The 23694-nt window shown below is 29.8% G+C and overlaps 1 protein-coding gene across 4 annotated transcripts in view; it reads left to right on the plus strand.

Annotated features, from left to right (window-relative positions):
• LOC149556995 (putative serine/threonine-protein kinase At1g09600) overlaps window positions 1-23694 on the plus strand; it is a 289816-nt gene that overhangs the window by 243543 nt on the left and 22579 nt on the right. For 2 of the 4 annotated variants that reach the window (XM_089831639.1, XM_089831641.1), the window contains one exon: window positions 20282-20735. The exons of the other annotated variants lie outside the window; for them this stretch is intronic. In XM_089831639.1, the coding sequence (XP_089687765.1) occupies window positions 20282-20632 (351 nt within the window). In that variant the 3' untranslated portion in view covers window positions 20633-20735. Of the gene's footprint in view, window positions 1-20281; window positions 20736-23694 lie in introns of those variants that run through there. 4 annotated transcript variants of the gene reach the window in all.

Raw genomic sequence — 23694 nt, forward strand, 5'->3', positions numbered from 1 at the left:
ACCTTAGTCGGCTAGAACCAATAGAGAAATCAATTAAACTCAATATGCCAAAATAAGAGAATCCTTCGTTAACCAATCTTTCTTAGTAGACACTAACTTACAAATGATTTTCCTATATTAACCAAGTGAACTTGGTTAACACTGCATATTTGCAAAGATCTTTTGGTAGTCGAGTGAGTTCAGTATATACTAGTTCCATCCAACATTTCTTTCATTAACCAAGTGAGCTCAGTTAACACTTATCTTCTATAAACTTTCTTTTGGCACCTGAGTTAACTCGATAGACACTACCTTCTAAACTAGGCAAATATAGAAATGCTTGGTAGACAGAAAATTGTCTTCACTACCCACGTAAGCTTGGCATGCACTAATTGATAATGACATTTGTGTAACTTCAAAGATAATACACAATTATTCAATTGTATCCAACACACTCATGTGAGTTAAATCTTTTGAATTGTATGGTATTATGGTATTAGTACTAAAATGTTTGAGATGTTTCCATCATTGTTAAAGAGGGATATTGTTGGAAACTTATAATTGGAATAATTGTTATTTTTTCATTGATGTCAAATCTATTGATAAGACATATTGCTACCTAATCCAAAAGTCATATCTATTTTATTGATGAAGAGGATTTGATAAATCACTCATAACAAAAGCACCTAGAGGAAAGGTTAAGTTATTAAAAGGAAGTTACAATGGACATTTGATTAGATAGACTTTCATAAATCAAAGTGATTATTTATATCAAGAAAGTTGAACTAAGCCGAGCAATAGAGCAAAAGGCTAAGGAATGCTAAGTGATGCTATAGTTAGTACCAAGCAAATTTAGTGTTGACCAAGCAAGATAGTTGATGCCAAGCTAGTAATTTAGTGATGATCGAGTGTCAAAATCTAGAGATTGTTGAGTGACAGTTTGAGAATAAATTTGAAGAAATCATGAGATCTAGCTAACTCAGTTAGTTTCTTGGGAGATGTAAACTGTGTTGAAGATAAAATTTATGAGTTGGAACATTAAATTCAAGGTGAGGATTAGGTAAAGACCTCATAGAAGAATTCTAGAGAGGTTTCTAAAGGAAGGTTAAGAAGATGGACAAATACAATGAATCATGTTGAACTTGATTGTAAACCCTAAGATCTACAATGATCATGGAAAATGGTAAGGAAAGAATCACCTATTTAAAGTGTATAGAGCCAAACAAAATTGTCTAGAGTGGTGAGCATGAGAAAGGCATAGAGACAATGCACAAGCATGAACACAAAAGTGTGTTAGTAGATGCGAAGCCAAAGGAGAGAGCTTACATAGATGCTGCTAATATTGATAAGTGAATCTATGAAGATGGCTTAAGTGTTTTTGAAAGGAGAAGGTTTATTTCTTGAAGGGTTACCAAGAAAAAACAAGAATAGAGATGACAATGGGGAGCTTATCAATAAGTCAGCACAAGAACAAAACAAATATATGAACTTGTAAAGTGAGTTGTAATAATATAGATCAAAGCTTACTATTTTCTTTCTAATTATTGTACACAGTTTGTATTGAAATGATTTAAATAAAGGTTGACCTAATAGTCATTTGGAAGACTTAACAGTCTATGTAAATCCTTCAACTAGGTGACATTCTAAATGGAATGGTCAAAGTCCTTTGACAAGGCCACTCCTAATATGGTGACTAAATCCTTTAACAATGTATATTGTAAACCTTTAACATGGTTGATTTCTAATAGTGCTCACTTCAAAAGAGTGAAAAAGTGGTGACATGTTGCTAGTGATTTTTTCCAAATTGGATTTTCATGTAAAATCCTAGTTTCAAAACTATTTTAAATCCTTAATATCTTTTTACATTTGATAATATTTTTATTAAGAAAAACATGTTATGTTTGAGATAGTAATTTTACCATTATAGTAGAGACTAAGCAGTAGCAGGATATGAAGAACAGTTAGTGTTTATGTTTTAATGTTCAAATGGTACTTATGGACCTTGAGTAACTAATTCACCCTCCCTACCTCTTAGTTATTCTAAATATTTCAAATATTTATGTGTTTTGACATGGATCATCGATCCCTATGAGGAATAACTAATCAGATGAAGAAGGCTAAAAAGGAAACATCCAAATAATTGATCTTATTCTAGACTCTACATATGTCTTTATAAGGATAGATCCAAACTCTATTTTGTAAGATATAAAGTGTTGTAATAGCTTACACAAAGGAGTTAGGTTTTGGAGGCTATAAGAAAAAGTGTGAAGTAATAGAGTATAGTGACTAAATCAAGTAGTAAAAAATAGAGTAAAGATATATTAGATAGAAGATCAAATCAAAGAAATGAAAGATAAGATTTGTAATTAGCAGTTTAAGTGCAAACCAAAGGATCAAGTACTAAATCATTTTGGCAAGTGAATCAACGTAAATCTCTTAACAGAGTACCTCTAATAGGCCTATGTAAATCTCTTAATAGAGTGCTTACTTCATTGTAAGTTTCAAATCCTTTAATCAAGGTATACCTAATAGTCTTGTAAAGTTCTTAACAGTGAAGCCCCCTCATAGGGTAGATCATCAGAAGTGATCAAATTTCTATCCCTAACAAGTGAACTTTATTACTATAGTAGTGAAGATTTGTGCATGTCATCCTCACCCTTTTTTTATTTCAATCTTGGAGGGTTTTTGAGTAACCAAAATCTCGTGTTATGTGTTTACATTTTCACGTTGATGGATGTGATACATAGTTAGATCTATTTCAGCATTTGAAGTTTTGAGTTATGTTATGCATAATCTACATATGAGATGGATTATGCGCTGAATGTAGTCAAGTTATCTTGAAGGATAAAATTTTAAGTGATCCTGATTCATGCCCCCCAACCCCCTCTCAGTATCTTGAATTCCCAATAATCTTCCAACAATTGAGTACTTCCATTCCCTGCACCCACACCCTAAATTTTTTTTGAACTTGATGTATTACCTCCTTTGTTTGAATTTGACTTATATTTTTCAATCCATTCATGTATATTGTTCTTGATCTCATTGTTCTTGGTACATAATCATATCTATGTTCACTTTTTCTCTTGCATGTCTTTATCATGATTATGATGTTTATGAAAATTTCTATAATTTCAAGATGCTCACATCATTACATGATTTTCTTACATAAGGTTTTATGAGGAGAAGTACTAATATAAGGTTTTCTAGTTAAGCATTTTTCAAAGCCATAATTATAATTTATCTATTTTACTTATTCATCTGTTAGATGACATTAGAGATTTTATTAATGGTTATCACAATCATATGACTCATCTTATGCCACCTACTCATGATCAATCCCATCATCCTTCTTCTTCCTTCCAACAACTTCAAAGTATGGTTCACAACCCTGATGTTAAATAGTTCATAGATAATCCATCTCCTTAGCCACCACCCATAAACATCCCTCACTCTCCTAAATAGAAAATACCTCATTCCATTCCTACTTACACTACATGTTCTTCTAAACCTCAAGATGAATCATTGTATCATACTTCGAACTACTTATACCATATGTTATTATATTATCACTATTGGTTTTAAGTGTTTAGATTATTGTACAAGGTGAAATTGGAAGCAATTGGACTTGGTCTTAACTACTTCACATTTAGGGGGTTAACAACCTTGTAATTCAAAGAGATGTTAAGGAGATTGATCCTTTCAATTCCAACTATAACATTACTAGATCTAGGAAGATTAGGGCCAACCAAATAATAAAAGACCACTAAAATAAACAAAGATTTAATGGTTATAGAGTTGGAGAAAGAATGAAAAATCCTTAAAACCGTAATGTAGCAAGAGATATGAAATAAGATACTAGATGTAATAAATAGATATATTTAAATAAAGAAGGTAATTAGAACAATCACCTCTGTATTTGATTTGTTTTCTTGTTTTGCTATTTAAAATAGACAAACAATGTCAAATCTCAATCTTAAACTACAAAATCTGCAAAACTTGAAATCATTCAACAATAGAGCAAGTTAAACTTATCCAAGTAGGGATGACTTTATCTTGAAGAAAGGTTAACTTTTTGGTAAGGTCAATTTTCTCCCGAAGTAGTGGAGCAATGAGTCCCTGATAAACTATTTCTGAATCCAATCCTTATTTTAAAGTTATGAAGAATGATAAAAAAGGTATCCGAATCTACAACCTATTATCCTTTCCAAAATATGCAACCTATAATAAAAATAGTTTTTGTTTGTTGATTGGAGGAATTGGCCATGAATTGAAATAATTGAATTGCAAAAATTTAAAGTATATGTATGAATTTACATTACAATAGTCAAATCTCTTGAATCAAATACAATGAGTTCTCTTTACTTATTGGATTGGATCAAGAATGTGGATGAATGGATGTAGAAGATACAATAAAGGACCCTGAATGGAGTGAGGGAGATCTTGGACATAAAGTCCTTCAATTTCTTGAATTCTTGAATCCTTCATTTTGAAAGGAGGAATTTGGTTGAATACCATGAATGCTAACTTGGGTGCTTAAATGGTAGTGCGCATGAATTCTTGATAGTGCTATGAGATTAGATGAAAAATGGATAAAATGAATATTCTTACAAAAGGGCTCAAACTTAACTTTCTCATATAGGCCAACTTACCTCAAATTATACACCATGGGTAAACTCGCACTCAAGATTTGAGAAGGGGACCCAAGATAGGGCCCAAGTATGCCCTATATTCTTTATTGTCCTAGTAGGGGTGCACTATGTCTCTTATAGGGTAAGGAGACACAACATACCTCCTAACCAAGGCTCAAAATCCTAGGGACTCCTTTGGGTCCCAAAATAAGCCCCAAATCCTAAAAATAGGTACAAATTATGAGATATGACCATTATAGTATATAAAATAGATTCCAAGTAATTGGATGAAGGGGAGGGAGGACCTAAGTGGTTAGATCCTACCCCAAGATCCATCTTGTTTTACATGCACACTTCATTACCCTTCTTGACCTCTCTTATATATCATAAGCTTTTCCAAGTTGGCTTGAATACCTTTTCAAATAATCATTAAACATCTAACTAGTCAACCTCAATTAGTCAATTAATTAACAACTATAATCTCTTGATACTCACTTAATACTATGATTAACTACTTGGTTAACACCATTTATCCTTCATTGCCTGATTACTTAGTTAAAACTGTGATTTCTTCATTCTTCGACTAAGATCAACTAATACTGTCATGCTTAGTTAATACTAATTGTGCTTAGTTAATACTAACATTTTCTCGGTTAATACATTTTCTCAATGAATACTGACATTTGTGTAAAATAAATGACAACATAGAATTTTAAGAATTATTTCCAATAAATAGCTCCCAATCTTAAACTTCACCAAGCATGTAATGCTACACAAAGAAAAAGTGAAAAATATTTGAAACAAAAACAAGAAAAATGCACACAATTTTTTTTTATATTCATACAACATAATACATGGATCCAAACAGTTCAATGTTTACACTCAATTCGTAAACCTCATAATAATAAAGAATCTTGTCCACACACATCTCCATCGAAATACAAAAACATATGGAGTTCATAAGAAGAATGAGATACATTATCATCTCTAAAAGCCTATGTTTAATGCCCCGCCAAGGGATCCAAAGAATTAACCTAGAATTTCACTAAATTTGGTAACATTTTTTTTTTTTTAAAATAAGAAAGTAAAACCATTCATAACATTCGCGGAAGCAATAGTAACATCTAACTAAAAGTAAACATAACATATATACATAACAGGCTACATTCTTTAAAGATCCCTTAATGTTGAATTACATCTAAATCAACCATTCATCTAACATCACATTCTTATGAAATAACAATGATACATCCAACATTCATAAATTACATTTTCAATTGCTCAATCATCCACTGTACATGACACATGGTATGAAAGGCTTAAAAAAATAAACATCCATGTAAATAAAGTACATCGACATCCAATATTAATCCATGATGCAATTAAATTAAATGAAATCACATATCATACATGATACATCATCACAAAAGATAACCATATATCACAAACATAAATAACTAAGTGCACGGTTCCTCCCAACCGTTAATAGCATCATTAGACCATTGTGGGCCCTAGCCATCCCTCCGTGTGTAACATCCCAAATCACTGAAGAGATCATCGGTATTAACATAGTAGGAATGTCACTCTTAACACATCCTACTAACATACAAAGTAAAGCATAGGATACCATCATCTAACATATGCAAATCATCAATATAAGAAACATACCAGTAAATACATCCATCATAAGGTATATCATCAATCATAATGATCCAAGAACATAATGAAGATAAATACCAACCAAGAATACTCCAGCCAGGGTGTCTCGGACAGATCTCAAATGATAAGAGTGGAAAAACACTACCACCCGATCGCATGGAACCTAAGTGGTCCACTCCCACCGTGCTAAGGAGATAATCTCAAGTCCCAAACAGGCTATCCATAACACATAGCACAAATCTCTATAGTTTAGGAATCCTAAAAGCACACTAACTCAAAGGTTCCAACACACACAAAATCGACATCTAATTCCCAAAGGCACAACAATGACATGTAGGAAACCTACTCTGCAAGTGGAAAAGTGTCATCGCAATTATCACGTACAAGTTACCTTGGCAGTTAGTTAAACTCCACGGGTCCATACTGATCTCATGCGGCCACTAGTATCCTCTCATACTGACGAGGCATACTACGGAATGTACGGTCGCAACCATGCGTTCTCACTACTCCCATCCTAGCCTGTATAAACACTCAAAGCATGGGTGAGAACATCAAAACAATTATCTTTTTAGGTTCATTTAATCCCCATTTAGTATGTAAATATTATCACTTATTAACCAAACTTACAATGAGTTACCCTGGCAGCCACTTAGGGCCTCGGCCTCCATTGCAAGCCACTTCCCGACACTACAAGTAGATTACCTACCCTAAGCTCATGGAATCATAAAATCACCACAGTCTTGTACAAGCGACTGTAAAGAAAATCCAAAAGATAATCCATAAAAATAATCATCAAATAACCATGATAAAAGCATCAAAAATCCATAATAAGAAGATTCATCAAATCTCCAAGATAAGAATCATCAAATCTCCATGAGCATCTAAAAAAACATCCATAAAAAATCATGATCACAACAGTTCTCTATTGGCAACTGAAGGCATCACTGATAATCATAATAATCATTGGTTCTCAATAACCAAAATATATCTCAAAATAAATCACCATATCCATTGGTTCTCAACAAGCAACCAATAATATCTCAAAATCATACTGATCGAAGACTCCAAAATGGTTGAGTCAAACATGTCACAACATGACATCATCAAAAAATAAATCCACATTTCAGTCCCATCATGGTGACTAGAAAATAATCCAAGGATAACTAATTGATGACTCAAAAATGCTCAAGTGTCTCATACGCATACATCTCAGCTTCACACATGAAGACTGATGAACAAAATCAGTAAATACAAACATTTCATAGAGCATACGATCACATTACCATGGTTGAGCTTATAAAAATTGAGATCAAATAAGATCAACATACCATCACATCTCATAACCCCTGAGCCTCTGGTAACAATCTAAGACTGGTCAACACTAGATAACCCAAAACCCAAAACAAGAAGCATATAGAATACACGATGCAGACACATGTTTTGGTTTTGCTATCTTACATAGTTGAATCAAGTGTAGAGGTTTCCAGTTTTCTGTTTGCAGGTATATTTTCAAGTGTCTTAAGTTTCATCATTTGACCTACAAGTCAACCCATTTGTTCCCCGATAGCATTATCCTTCCATTATTAAGAATTACATTCTAAGAATAACTTAAGGGTAAATATTCACTAAACTGATCATCATTGACCTTTAATTAAATTGTTCTCTATATTTAACCATGATTGTAATGGGCACCCCTAGATGTCCCAAAAAAACTAAACCAATTTGCTGAAAGAAATTTTGTCAAACAGTTTGCATGCAACCTCTTATTTCTCAATTTAATGTTTTAAACCCCTTATAACTTCAAAAATCAAACATTTATTTGTTTGTTGTGTTTTGTGCATGGAATTGGTATCATACAACATAAACAAGAAAGAAACTACAATAATATGCAAAGTGAAAATGAACTGTTGCTAATAAAATATTATTTTCAGAATTCATAAAACCACATACATGACAGATTTATCAACTCACTAATTACTTCAGTAGTATTGACATAATACTCCAGCCCATGCTTTCGAACTTGCTGCTACAATACTTTGTCCTTCAATCAGTCCACTACCTTCATAATACCATTCCCTCAAAGCGGCATAAGCATCGGACAAGTAGTGAAGAAGATATGAGCAAAATACCAAATCTGCTTGTAGCCGAAAATGCAACTAAACTGTCTGATAATGAAGCCAATAATAAAAAATTTCAAAGGCCAAACCCCAAGGGAATGACGTCTAGAATGTTACAAGAGAGGATAGACATCCTCAAATGCCAAGAACGGAGCTGCAACTCACACACCAATTTTTTCTCATATTCAACCTGCCTAATGAAGCCACAAATGCTTCCTTTTATTCTATTTCCAAGGGTCCGCTCAACTCATATGGGCAATGTGGGATAAAAGATGTGTAATATATAAAACATATATTAAAACACCCCTTATGTCTCCCTTGGGTACACATCACCAAAAAATAAATATTAAAGTAACACTTTAATATTTTACAATTAAATTAGACATTACTTTAATAAAACTTCAGTTGAGCATTAAAATGTATTAGCAATCGAACTCTGAATAATGCGAGTGATAGCTCATCGAAAAGCTCTCACCGAGGAGTATCGAATCCAATCACCAAAATTGACCTGCACTGTGTCCTGTCGACTTATTAAAAATAGTAAGTATGCCTGAAACTGAGTAAATCAACTTCATTTTGGCCTAAACTGGAAATGACTAGGTCAAAACACTTCAGGATCCCATTAAATCCTTCGTTAGCCCTCGAGACTATGTAGAACAAGGCTAACGCACACACACTTGGTCAACTGCTAAAATGGGGACATTACAATGATCCATATTCTAATTGATTAACCTTTCAACTTTTCTAAGATCATTATTTGTTATATTATCAGAAAGCCAATTATCAATCTTCGAATAAGAATATTATAACTTTATTTATCTCAATCCATTAACATAGGTACACCATCCATGACCTATTAACATCTTATTAGTTTTCAATTAGAAACTTAATTAAGTATTACTAAAGTTTGAGTCTTTGAATTTAATCGTCACCATCGTTGACAACTATACAATATCTAAAGTCATAATTCAAGTCATAAGAATAAAACTTATCAACTTCAATATAGATAATCTACAATCTCGTTAAAAGAATTATATCAAATAAATCTCTATTACATAACTTAATTATTAATTAAATCTAATTAACTCTCATTAATTGATTTAATTAATAATTGTATAACCATAGCAAGGTTCTAATTAACATCAGTTGACTAATAACTAACTAGAATTCTGTAAGTTAAAAGTCAACTATAATTCAATACTCAAATGATCATATTAATAATTCAATAATAATAACTTGTTAATATTTAATGAGAAGCCATATTGGAAATCTTATTATTAAATCTTTAATGATCACATACATCACTCTGCAACAATGTTCCCATTTATATTTTAATAATAACAAGTTATAATAAATCTTCAATACCAAGTATTATTATCTCAAATAAGTTTTCCCTATGTACGTTGATTCAGTTAACTGATAATCCTCCAAATTATTAACCAATTCAATTTGATTAAATATCTTTTATAGTACTTCAATCATTAACTAATCTCCTTTAGAGTAACTCTGTTCGTATTAGTTGATAACTATTTAAACTATTATTTATTAATAGTTTGTTAGACCCAACAAACATTAATAAATAATAAACTTATCACAACTATAAATAATCAATCTAGAGAACTTTTACATAAAACTTCATTAGCTAACTCTTAATACCATTAAGGTATTCAAACGTATTAACTAATAACATAATCTTAATCCAATATCATTTAGAGTTTTTAAATTTAAATCAACATAATATAAATTATCATCTTACAATTATTTAATCAATATTAAAATCAACCATTAGACTCCATTTTCTAATTGTTCTAATAATATTTTGTCTATATAAAAGTTGTTTGAAAAAAATTCCTATCACAAACCAATAAGACTCATTGTAGATTTTAACATGAATAATTTTCAAATTCTTAGCATTATCATCTTTATTAAACAATTCTAAAATTGTTTAATAGTATTCAATATACATTATAAAAAGTTCACTATATAAACTGTATTAAAATCTCTTTTCTTTTAATCCATTTACTTAGATTGACTAATAATTAACTACACTTTTTCTACTATTAACTAATCTTAATTAAATTTTATCTAATTAGATTAGATAATAGACCATATAAAATTAATGCATATTAATAAGATTCTAATAAGGGAAGATTGCAATAATATCTTTAATTCATTTCATACTTCGATATATATTATTTTTGTGAAGTTTAAGCATAAAGAACTCTTAGTTATGAGAAATGGAGAAATATCTGTCTTTGAATAAAACAGTCCCAGTACGACGGTCATATCTCCCTAATGAACTGTTGGATCAGATTGAAATTAAAATATGTTGGAGAGGGCCAAGTTGCGCCAATTTTGATTGGAGCAATCGAATAAATTTGATCACAATAAAAAGTTATGAATGACTGAGTTCGGGTCTATCCAAGGGGCAGCGACAAAACAATTTGTGATGAATTAAAAATTTCTCTTAAAATAATTGTTCTCTAAATTTACCCATTCATCCATCTAATAAGTTTATCCATACACATCTGAAAATATAATTTGATAGAAAGATTACACCTAATCATTCGAATTTTCAACTTAGAATTTCTATTTTAATTTCAAATCTTGTCTATCTAAATAAATATAAATTTGAACCCATACTCGATTAAAATCTAATTTCTTTCACATTTGGAACTAGGGTTTTTTCTATTGTTTTCTTCTCATCCAAATAAAATATCTAGATTCCAATTTCAAATAGTAGATTTAATCACAGAGAGTATTCAGACACATAAAACAAATATGATGAAGACAAGAAGAGAAAGAGTGCAAAGAGAATATGAGAATATCACGAGTGCACCTGGACACTGATGCTAATTTTCCATGCCTCAGAAGTTCATAGAAAATCCCTTCCTTCTCCATCATTCGCAAATCTTCCAAGAATCCAAGCCGATCGAATCCTCCAAGTGATTAGAAGTGCTAGAAGGAGCATAGAAACAAGTAAAAAATATATGAGCATATGAATCTTCTCCCCTGCATGTAAGCTTTGAAGCTTCTATTTTAGCTTGTAGCTCGTGGCTTCCATTAAGCTTTTTCATTTAAGCTTCTATGAATGCCTGAATATAAAGAGCTCTCAAGAAACCTTTAGAATGCTTCTTGAAACAGCTAGAAGGTGTCACCAACTAAGCATGGGTTTTTTTCAACCTTTTTGATGAGTTATAGAGTTGTAGACACCTTGTGCTTAATTGATGCACTAACCCCCGTGTTGTTGACACATGTTAATTCTCATGCAAGCTTATAACTCCAATTTACTTTACTCTTTTCAATTTAATTTATTTATTTATTAAGTCTCATGCACTAACTTTAATATCTCCACTTTTCAATCTTAATATATTTATATTTTAATCATATGAGATTTAGAATCTTTTAATAATTTAAAATATATTTTCCACTTTTAAATTTCATTTTCCAAAACTTTATTGCTAAAATATTTGTTAGCTTTAATAATAATATTATTTAGTCATTTATTTAAAAATGAGCTCCAAATATATTATTATTAAAATAAATATTGTCACATTCCAAATTTAATATTATAACTTTTATCTTTCAATTTAATTATTTTATTTTCAAATTTAATTATTTAATTTAATTAATTTTCTAATTAATTAAATAAAATAAATATTAAAATATCATATTAATTTTTTATTTAATTAAACCATTAATTAAATATTTTAATTGGGCTTAATTAATAGAAAATACTCCAAAGACTCACAAAGGTAAAAATACGAAAAATCCATCATAGCCAAAATACATACAAATCAAACCAAGGGGGTTTATATTACAAATTACATCATCTGACGCATTCAGAGAGTACTCAACTTAGATACTTGTCCTAATTTTTCAATTAGAACAAATGGCTTAAAGGGTTGGGATTTGGACTTGAGAATTTATCTCCCCTCTTTTATCATTGAGATAATGTGATAGGGTACGCTCGTCTTGGCAAGTCAAAGAAGTTGATACTCGGTACCTGCAACCTGCATAAAAACCATGCATGTACAACCACAATATATACTAAACTAAATAAGCAATGGCAAGAAGTGGTGCATCATGTAGATCCCGCCTAGCAGGTGACTACGACTCCCTTCCTTAACCACATCAGACACACCATACAAAAGCAAACAAACAAAGCAAACACGCACACCATACACATGCAAGTATGGGGTAAGTATCCATAAGAAAACACATATGATAATAAATCATCTTACTAATCATCATTAATAACTGCAAACACTGAAAATAATCATCATACATACATGAAATGTAGAGTCTAAGTAATCTCATCACATATCAACTGAATCCATAGCACAATATCTGATAATCTCATAATAATGTTACTAACCATCAATATGAAACTAGCTCTAAAAGAGTTCAACAATGATAACAAAATGCGAACCAGGGGCAGGCACTGCACTATGTCCACTACGAAAATTTTACAAATAACAATTTTTGATTTAGTTGAACTTCAACAACACTCCTTAGTAGTTTTATAGTAAATTTAAAGTACCTGTAATCACAAAGAATGCAAAAAAAAAAAAAAAAACAAACAAGAGGGCTCAGTACTCATAAATAGAAAGCGTAATCCACTTGCAAAATGTTAGATTAACATTTTCATAATAAAAAAATGTAGATGTCTGATATACTAACCATAGTGCAGTTTTGAAATTAATATGCAAGAAGTAAACATCTACTTTCCAATGCAAAATTAAACTCGCACTAAGAATAACCAGTAAATGAATCATATATATACTGAGGTGTCATCGTTATGGCACTAAGATTCTACATCCATGTATGGTATGCTCATAGTCAGTACATAATGGAATTCTCTATTATACTTGTCAATGACAAAATAGAGGTTTACCTTGTTCTCCATACTTAATCGTTTAGGTTTAAGTCATAGGTAAGGCCAATTATCTTTAATATGTAATTAACCACCCAATTTATTTTAAAATTATCACTGAATTAATTAACTGAATAGGATAAATCATATTCAGCCACCCCAATAAATGTTCATTACAGCTATTCTTAATATACACATCAAACAGATATACTAAGAAAGTACATGAAACAAATATCAAATTAGTATTCACATGATGGTACATTCTTCATCTAATGAATTACTTATCTTCTTCTATCAATATCGAAAGTAACACTTAGGTCATCATAGCAACAAGGTCCAAAACTATAGTATTAAGACCACATAAATATAATTAAGCTATCATAAATCAGCTAAACTATATTTATACGCCATATTACTATATAATTTTGCAGTTATAATCATCTAAATGAACCTTTCGATTTGACTAACATATTCAAAATTACATCATATACCACTTGACAGAAACATACAGTTGTAATCTCTTAATTGTTCAAAATTTATTAACAGCCACATTGTTTATAATCAATTAACAACCACATTCAAAGTTTAACTCTAATTCTGAATGCTACCGTGTTACATCAAACTTAATTGAATACAACATTTCCCATTTTAAATCAAACAAATTTCCTAATGTTTGTTACTATTCAGAAAAATGTTGACTTAAAGACTAAACAGTAACCAACTGAATGTTGTTAACTAAAATAAAACTTGCTACCAATGTCGATGTTAAGTCAAAATTATACTATTTAAGTTTCATGACATCCATTTGACAAAATGTCGATGTCACTATAACCGCAGGTTGTCATCTTTTATGCTAGTTCCTCTTTTCAATGCACTGTTGTAGACCATTAATAAATCAGCCACAATGAAATTTAACCAAGCGACGGTTTAAACACAGTCGTAGTTTAACATTTTCTACACAAGTTTAATCCAATAGGAACTTAATCGATATATCATTTTCCAGTCTAAAACATAAGTCCACTCACAAACTGTTGAACGCCCCACATAAGTATTATTTACTTAGAAAAAAAAATAAAACTACAAAAACTTCATTCTCACAGGGTTCGGATTCTACTAGAGCCGATACCCACAAAGTATTCTCATTTCCACATTACAGAATAAACCCAGATGCAACACAAATATACAATGTATTCCAACATTCTCACACCTGGTTCCGAGTATATATAGAACTTAGCAACAAAATCCCAATTTTTTTGCATACACATAAAGTTAGATGTCGATGTTTAACATTGACATACAACAACTTACAACAATCATCCATAACCATTTCAAAGTTAATGATAACAATAGAAGTAGGATAGGGTTTAAGAGAGGCCCCCTACCTCAAAATCTCAGAAAATGCAAAATCTCAAAACGATGCCCAGCAACCAAGTTCGCTATCCAAACAACCCAAACTACCAGTTGGCCAAACTCCTGTAACCTCAAGAGCAACTTCAACTAATAACAAATGGTAAGCAACAATGACTTTCGAAGAGAAATTCTACCATGCCCAGGTACAAAAGAAAACCTCTTCACTTGAGCCATAATGCTGAGACTCCAGCAGCAACTCACAGGTGTTTACCAGAACAGAAAAGAACAACCCTAATTCCAGCCAAGACTTGGCAACTCACACAATGCCCAAAGAACTGGCTGACCATCACTCCAAAATCATAAAACCTCCATAAAAATGCATTTAATATCATAGCAACTAACTCAGATCCGTAACCTTGACTACTTCATTGCCACCACCAAATGGCTGATAAAACATAATGCCAATCCTTTCCTTACCTCGCAAAACCCAATTGGGTCTAAGTAATATTAATAAAACAACTTCAACACAAATGTCGAAAGAATACTATATGTTTTTAACACATTGTCAACCGCGGTTAATATCCCCTCAAGACATCAAAGAATTTACACATAAGTCGACACCCTTAGGGTATAAAAGTCCCTAATAAACTCAAATGATAATGTCAAAGACACCTTGCATATAAATATATTAATAGCCAAAACTCTATAAAATATCTATGCTCATCTTAAAAGAATATAGTTAATTCTTAACATAAATCGAATTAGAAATACTATGCCAAATTACATATTACTTCAATGCTATAGTCATGCAACTAACATCAAATTATATTCACTTCCATCTGACTCAAACATTAGTATCAGTTTCGAGTTCAAACATGCACTATGAATCAACATAAACAGCTAGTTCAAAATAGCCAAATCCTTATTACAATAAACTGACATAAACAGATAATGATCACTATAACTGTATCTTCACAAGACTAAAACTCAACTATCTGATTTTAACAAATTGATAAACAAAGTTTGATAATATCCTTGCAATGAACTTGAATCACAACAACAAACTAAAGCAAATGAAGAGAAATAGGAAGGAGTAAGGTCAGAGGCATGACAAAGCACTATTTGTTGACAATGACCTTGTGGTCATCCTACATCCACATAATCTAGCATGGATGTAGGTGTTTCTCTCTCAATCTTTTTATTACTATCTCCTTTAACACCAAATTGTTAGTTCTCCCACTATCAATAATCACATCTCAAAACTTATCCTCACACTTGCACCTATTACAAAACAAACTCTCCTTCTATCTAACTCTTTCTCTTAATTTCTTATATTTCTTCTACTAAGAATGGTTTCTCAACTCTTAGTTCTTAGACTAAGATTTTTCTTCTACATGTACAAGTCTTTACTGATCTTCAACTCTCCTATCTATCCTTCCTAGTGTTTGGAACATTTTAATCATGGAAATGATTGAAATTATTTCCCTTCAAATCTAATTGTTTCTTGCCTTGTCATTCTTTTTCTAATCTTCATTTCAGCCTCCGTAAGATAATCTATTGGATCTTCCATTGTGATGTCTCTCATCTTTATTTATTTAAAATTTCTTGTTTGAATTATCTTCCACCCTTAAGGAAAACTCGTATGCCTCTTCAATACTAGTCATTCTAACTAGAATCAAATCCTCTAGACACTTGGCCTTGACCCATTAAGGTAATGAGCAATTTTATCCTTATCAAATTTTACATGATTAATTTTGATAAAGAATTTATAAAATATTTCATATACTCCTGAATTGATTTTTAGCATGTCAATCTCATAATAAAAAAATGAATTATCTCTTTGATTTCTCTGTCATTTGATCCCACCTTGTGGTTTTCTAAAGCCCTCTTCTATTTTATTCCAACTGAATCTGCTACCACCAAAAGTATGCCCTATTAGTTTTTCCTTCACAAGTTTGAACACCTTAAGCTATTGATTTCTTTATAGTCAAAATATTATTCTAGATCATTGATCCAATCAATGACTTCTGAGAATTACAATTTCCAAAAAACTTGGGGATTTGAATCTTGGCTCTTTTTCCAATCTTGGAAATGGATTTGAAAAATCTACTCCCCTTAGGATACCTAGCCATTTTTTCTCCTTCCTTTTCAACATGCCTTTTTTCTTTGAACTCATCCTCACTTTCATCTTTCACTACAATATTAATTCCTCTACAAAAATCCTCTTGAGATTCTCGAACTTGTCTTTGGTGGGCTCTAAAATCTTCTATCACACCTCCAACTCTTGTGCTATAGTTCCTTCATGGAAGCATTTTTGCACTTATCACTCAAACCCACAAACATAATCTTGCTACAAACTTTGTCACATTCATAAATATTTCTAAACATTTACAAAAGACTACATTGATACCACTTGATGAAGGGCACTCCCTTTAAAGACAAAAACATCAATAAAAGAGACATAAAATCAAGTTGCATCAAAAAAGGTGGGATTCTTATTATTTCCAAATGTATAGAATTAAAGATTTTAGAAATAAAACATTCAAAGAAAAATGTTAATTTTTCCTTATAATACTTTGTAGTCTAGAGCCATCATCAACATCATAGAACTATCCTAGACAACCCTATGAGCCTTCTTTATATAGGTGATTTCCCATGGCCCAAGAAGGTTTTAAAGATTTAAGCCTAGACCATGAGGTTGAACACACCTAAATTATTATTATTATTATTTTACATTAGAGTAAGTCCCAAAAAATTGGAGCTCAAAATAAAATTTGAAGAAATTTCATTTTGCCCATTTCAAGTGACGTGACTTCTAAAGACTGTAACTCATTTCCAATTACTCTGATTGATTAATATGACCACATTTTGCAAATGCTAAGACTGGATCTATAGAAATTATCTCATGCAAGTTCTGATTTGATAAGCTTTGGCCACTTTTTAAGATCCTCTAAATCCTTTAAAACTAAGTTCAAAGTATTTATACCTTACTACTAATACCAATTCTTTTTAATAACTTCATAAATAGATTTGATATTGCAATAAGACTTTACTGATAGGCTAATATATCTAAAATGAGCCTCTAGGGATGAAATCAAAACATTCTAAGCTCAAAAATCCAAGTTACTACAAGTAGTGAGCCTCTAAAAATAATAATGTTGTATTCAGATAACCCTCACTGAAAGATAAATCAGAAATATTTTTGAGTTATGTAGTAAGATTTCCCTTATACCAAGGATGCTCCTAGATCAATAACCATCTCATACATGTTTTTTTATTCATTAGAAATAGATAAATCCATAAAACCATTTGTTTCTAGATAATAATATAAATAATTAAAATAATATAGATTCTAGTGATTCAACTATCCATATGGTTTCGCAAAAAAATCACCAAAAATTATGCAAAGTAAATTTTCATAGATTATATTGCACTATCAAAGATGTTGATGATGATCCATGGAAAAATTTCATAGTTTTATTTTATTTGAGATGGATGCCCAATTTTCAATTTGGAAGTATTAATGTAACTTGAACAAGATGTTCTTATGCACCAATTTTATGACTGGTAATTTCAGGGTGAACTAAATTATTGAGAAAATACCCTATACAAAGTGTCCTTAATATGTGGATTAAGTTATTTTAGATCTATCTATTCTAGAAAGTTCTTCCTCTAAGCCTTGTAAAGTATATATGCCTAGAAAGTTTCATCCACCTCTTCCATGTACATATATTAACAATATAACAATGGTATATGTATTTTTCTATGTTAACCACTTTAGATCATTCTTAACCTATCTTTAATATAAGAATAATTTAGATTCTTTATTAATATATATTATTATTGACATTGTATAATGATCATTTCAATTATAATCTTTCTTTTTTATTCTCTAGAGATAATCCATGTATTTCTTTTTAAGATAGTATTTTGTGTCTTGGCTCCTGCAATAGAGATAAATGTGTTCATAAGAGCTAAGAACAAATATTTTTTTGAAATATAATTTATGATAATTAAGTTCATCTATATTTATGTTATTGACCTATAACTAAAAATGGTCATTTTAACATTAGTTAAACCTAAAACAACTAAAAGATCCTTCATATAGGTGCATTTAATAGACCCATTTATAAGAAGGAAAATCAATCATCAAATTCTTTATAAGAATAATATTTTAGAAGCATAACTATATTATTCTAGCACAATGAAACTATATTTAGAATCTATTCATAAACCAATTGCCTATTATATGGGTTAACATTATTTTAGTACAAGTTGTTATAAATTATTTGGTTCTTTTTAATAAAATAATTTCTATTTAATTAATTTAGGAAATTTAAGAAGTCTAAATTTAATTATTATTATTTTGTCATATTTTAAAAACCCTTATTAATTTCTATTACTTTTCACTATAGCAGTAATAAAATTTAGCTTTTTATAACAATTTAATGTGCAATTTGTAAACCTTCTTTATGATCTTCTAGTATAATGTGACTTATTCTTTTGATTGAAGTCCTTGAAATTATGAATCATATTAGTTTATTTTGTTAGACACCTAAATGACTTAACTTTTTAAATTAAATTTAGTTCTTTCCTGTGTGTTAATTAATTAATTAATTACATTATTATCTAGTTTATTTACATTAACATTCTACATTAATTAATTAAAGTAATTAGGTAAAGTGCAATTAATCAAATGAAAATTTACAACCATTTAATTAATTGAGTCCCTCTTCCTCTATTAACTGAAGTAAATAAATCTATCTACTTAAATTAATTTACTTATCCCCAATTCCCACACTTGTGATTAAATAATCTTATTTAATGAATTAAGAATATGACTTCCAACATTAACCCTCCCCTAACCCTAATTCCCTAACCCTATTAATAATTGTAACTCATAACAACCTACTTACAAAAACTAATCCTCATGTAATTAGATAAATGTCCCTATTTAACTATGAATTCCCCCATCCTCTTTTGTTGTGGGACACATCATAATCTATATATTTGAGAAAATACAATTCATGTAATTAGATAAATGTCCCTATTTAACTATGAATTCCCCCATCCTCTTTTGTTGTGGGACACATCATAATCTATATATTTGAGAAAATACAATTCATGTACTTTTTCTTGGAGACATCTTGGCCCTTCCTCATTAATCAATATTAACCATCTATTTTCCCTTTCTTAGGCATATACATTGAGAATTCAATATTTCACAATTAATCCACTTTTTTCATATTGTTACCATGCCCTTTGAACACCAAAATTGTAGAAACATGTCCTTATAATACAAAAATCATCACCCACCAATGAAGTTTGAAAAAATGTTATGGATACATCTCTCCATCTTAGACAAATCTACTTATCGAAGCATACTTAATGAAATGTTTGTTAAGTTTTTCATGCTTATGTTATGTTTATGTATTTTTTTGGTCTAGTCTAGATGTTATTTGATTAGTATAGTTAAGTGTATGAACTTATGCTACATTTTGTTTATTATCATATAATTTTAGATATACTATTAATTTAATTTTATGTTAAAATTATCTCACCTAAATTATTATTCATTCTAATTATTTTATTTAAATTTATTAATTCATCATAGTCTTTAATCTTGAACAATTTTATTCAACATATCTAATTTGGTTCTTATTTATTTTCAGGAGAAATATCAAAGTACATCAAGTGAGATAGGTTCAAATAGATATAGTTCTCATGAACTTAATTCTAGTTCATCCAGTGGCTACAACATAAATATGGACATAAAAAAAAAACAACAAAATGAAGTTGATGACTTATCTCCAATTTCACCACCAAAAGACTATTCAAAGAGAAGGTCACCAAAGTCAAACTGTCGTCCAAATTTCATACCTTCCCCACCTTCACCCCACTTTACTTCATTAAAAGGAAAGTCTCTATCTACTTCAAATTTTTCCTTAATGAAAAATCAACAACTATCTACCAATCTTGCAACTGTTTGTGATGATTCCTCTAATGAAAGTATTTTCAAGTAGAAAAAATAGCTCAATTGTAATAAATAATAACTTTTGAGTTTTTTTTGTAACAATTTTCTTGTTCCTTACTCAAACATGGCAATAAAAATGTCTATATTTACTATTTTGTAAATGCAAAAATCATTCAATCATATAATTTTAAGATTGATTTCTATTAAAAAATAATTTACTAAAAACAAATTAAAATATTGTGTATAATTAAGATTATAAATACATTTTAGATCTCTATTAAATTTTAAATGATATTTTCTTACTATAAGATGATCATGCTCTAGTTGTTGTATTTCAATCACTAAAGAGACAACAATATGACCTATTGCAATTTTAACTATAAATAATGACAATCTTGAACTATGATAAATATTTTGATAAATAGTTTTAAAATAAAATCATGGAACTATGGATCTAACTATTAAATATAGAACCTTAATAAACATGACAAAAATATAAGCAATTTATTCTAATTATTATTAAACCTACCAAAGAAAGTTATGACAAATAAAATGGAATAGAAATTTGTATTTAAAATTTTTATTATTGAAAATATAAACGATTAATATTTTTTTAATGAACTTGTTTGGATAGAGATGTGAAAAAAGATGATTAGATTATTTTAACAAGGATTAATAAAAGTTACATAACATACACAACTATTCTATTATATTTTTAGATCCATTAGAGAGGATATGTATAAGTTGATATTATAAATAATGAAATTAATATGTATGTTTATTAAGTAACAAAAAATGATACCCTTATCTTTAAACAACTATAGTTTTAAAAAATCATATTATCTTGCTATAATACGTAGAAGTATATATAATATTTAACTTTTAAATGAGAAATGTTTTTCCATTATAAATTATATATAAATTAAAATCTAACTTCTAAGATGTGTAGCTAATATGGAATGACTAATGAGTTCTATTAGATTTTTAGAAAAGGTGATGATAACTTTTAGAACTATTAGAATGAAATTATAGTTTTTGGTGATTATCGACAAAGAAGAGTTAATATACATTTAATAAGAATTTTGGGATCAAATTGCTAATGCATCAATGGTTAACCTAGCTCCAAGTTTCACAGGCCTAATATCCAATTGGGTTTCATTCAAACATACCAATATTGAATAAGGATAAGTAGCCTATATTTGACATGTGTGTGAAAGAATCAATCAAAGAAGGAAATAATACATGACATTTAGATTATAAAACACTTTTATTTAAATGGTTACACCAAGAAGAAAGTAAATATCTGATCCAACCCAAATCCTTCAAACAATAAATTAGAAGATGACACAACACATAAGTTTCAAAATGCTAGAATTCTTTATTAAACTTTTCCAAATCTACCCTGCCTCTACAATGAAAGAAAATGCCTACTTATTACAATTTCAAAAATTACCATATTTGATAGATTTTCAGGAAAAATAATTTTTTTGCCATGTTTGCTAATTTTCAAAACCCATCCTACAAATCCTTATTTTTCCCAAGAAAAGCCCTCAACTAAGGCAAGAGGAATTGCCAACTAATCAATGAAATCAAAACTATGATTTTAGATTTATTACAAAAACAACTTTCTAAGAAAACTAGAAAAAATACAAAAAGTCAATTTCAAATGCCAAGATGAAATTTCAGGTTTCCAAAAAAAAGTCAAAATAGTCACCTAATTAGGCAAGCTCAATTGGCAATCCAAATAACTCTTTGTACAAATGCCTATAAAATTTCAGCCAAAACCCACATCTGAGTCAAAAGTTATGACCCTGAATCCTCCTACACCAATATTACAAATCTTTCACATGATTTACCACAATATCATAAACATAACATAGATCAAAGAGGGTCTCAAAAATAGAGCATTAAGCCTTAAAGACTAGAATAATGGCTGGAAATGACGTAAACTTATCCCACACAAAAGGATCTATCAAGAAGATAAAAAAGAAACACACCAATAGAAAATACAAATCCATTCACAATGTAAAGAGGGGAAACACAAAAAAGATTTGGAGGAAAATCCAAATGACTTCCATCATAAGCTAAAACTAAATCATGGTAAATGTAAAATTTAAATGGATGCTCCAAACCAATGCACAAAATACTATCTATGTGGTAATAAAATATAAAATATAAATATGTGAAAAATTTACTCTGAACAACAAGATATAGACTTATTGTGGTACATAGTTTTAATATTTATGAATCACGAGTGTTTATATTTCATGATCTTCAATTATCATATCAATTGCATTTGTGTCACTAAGATCAAAGATAACCTAAACCTACTTCTAATAGCGTGAAACTAAAATGAATTTGGAATTTCTTTTCTTTCTGATATTTTAAGCTCTATATAGTCTAATGCCTAATCTTGAGCCACAAAGTCAAACATGAAACCATAATAGAAATTTTATGAATAAATGAAACAAGTAGATTATTAGATTTTAATGCCTCACACTAATAAATATCCTCACCATATTTTTAATACATTTTTACAAATCTCATTGGTGTATTGAAAAATAACTTCAAGTAATTTTGATAGTTTGAAATTATATGGATTTGAATACAAGAATAAAGATCATAGTTACCTAAAAAATTTATCAAAATCTTTCCTTGAAAGAGATAAATGAATAAAAAAACATAACTATAGGATATCTATAAAGATGAATTGAAAATTCTTTGAAGCACTAAACTTATATGATTGAAAGAGTTCCAATTTAGAGATAACTTTATCAGTTATAATTGTACATGCTAATTTAATCAACTAATCATATAGTTTAACTACTACATTAATGTATCCTATGTGCAACTTAAAATTAAATAATACTTCTACTTACATTCTTGGAAGAAAAAAAAAACTAGAATAATGGAGGAAGATGAGATTATAATTTATTTATTTTTAAAAGAGAATATTAGATTTGATCCTATCCACAAAATCCTTTGGTTCCTAAATAAATCAATTGGAAAGCTCTCAAATTATTCTAGGGTTTTTCTTTAAACACTTCAAATGACTTGGAAAACTAATAGGATCAATAAAAATAGATTGAAATCCCCTATACTTAGGCTCTA

This window comes from Cupressus sempervirens, chromosome 5 (genome assembly GCF_028749045.1).
Source record: "Cupressus sempervirens isolate cs-2001-9-10 chromosome 5, ASM2874904v1, whole genome shotgun sequence".
Classification (NCBI taxonomy): Eukaryota; Viridiplantae; Streptophyta; class Pinopsida; order Cupressales; family Cupressaceae; genus Cupressus; species Cupressus sempervirens.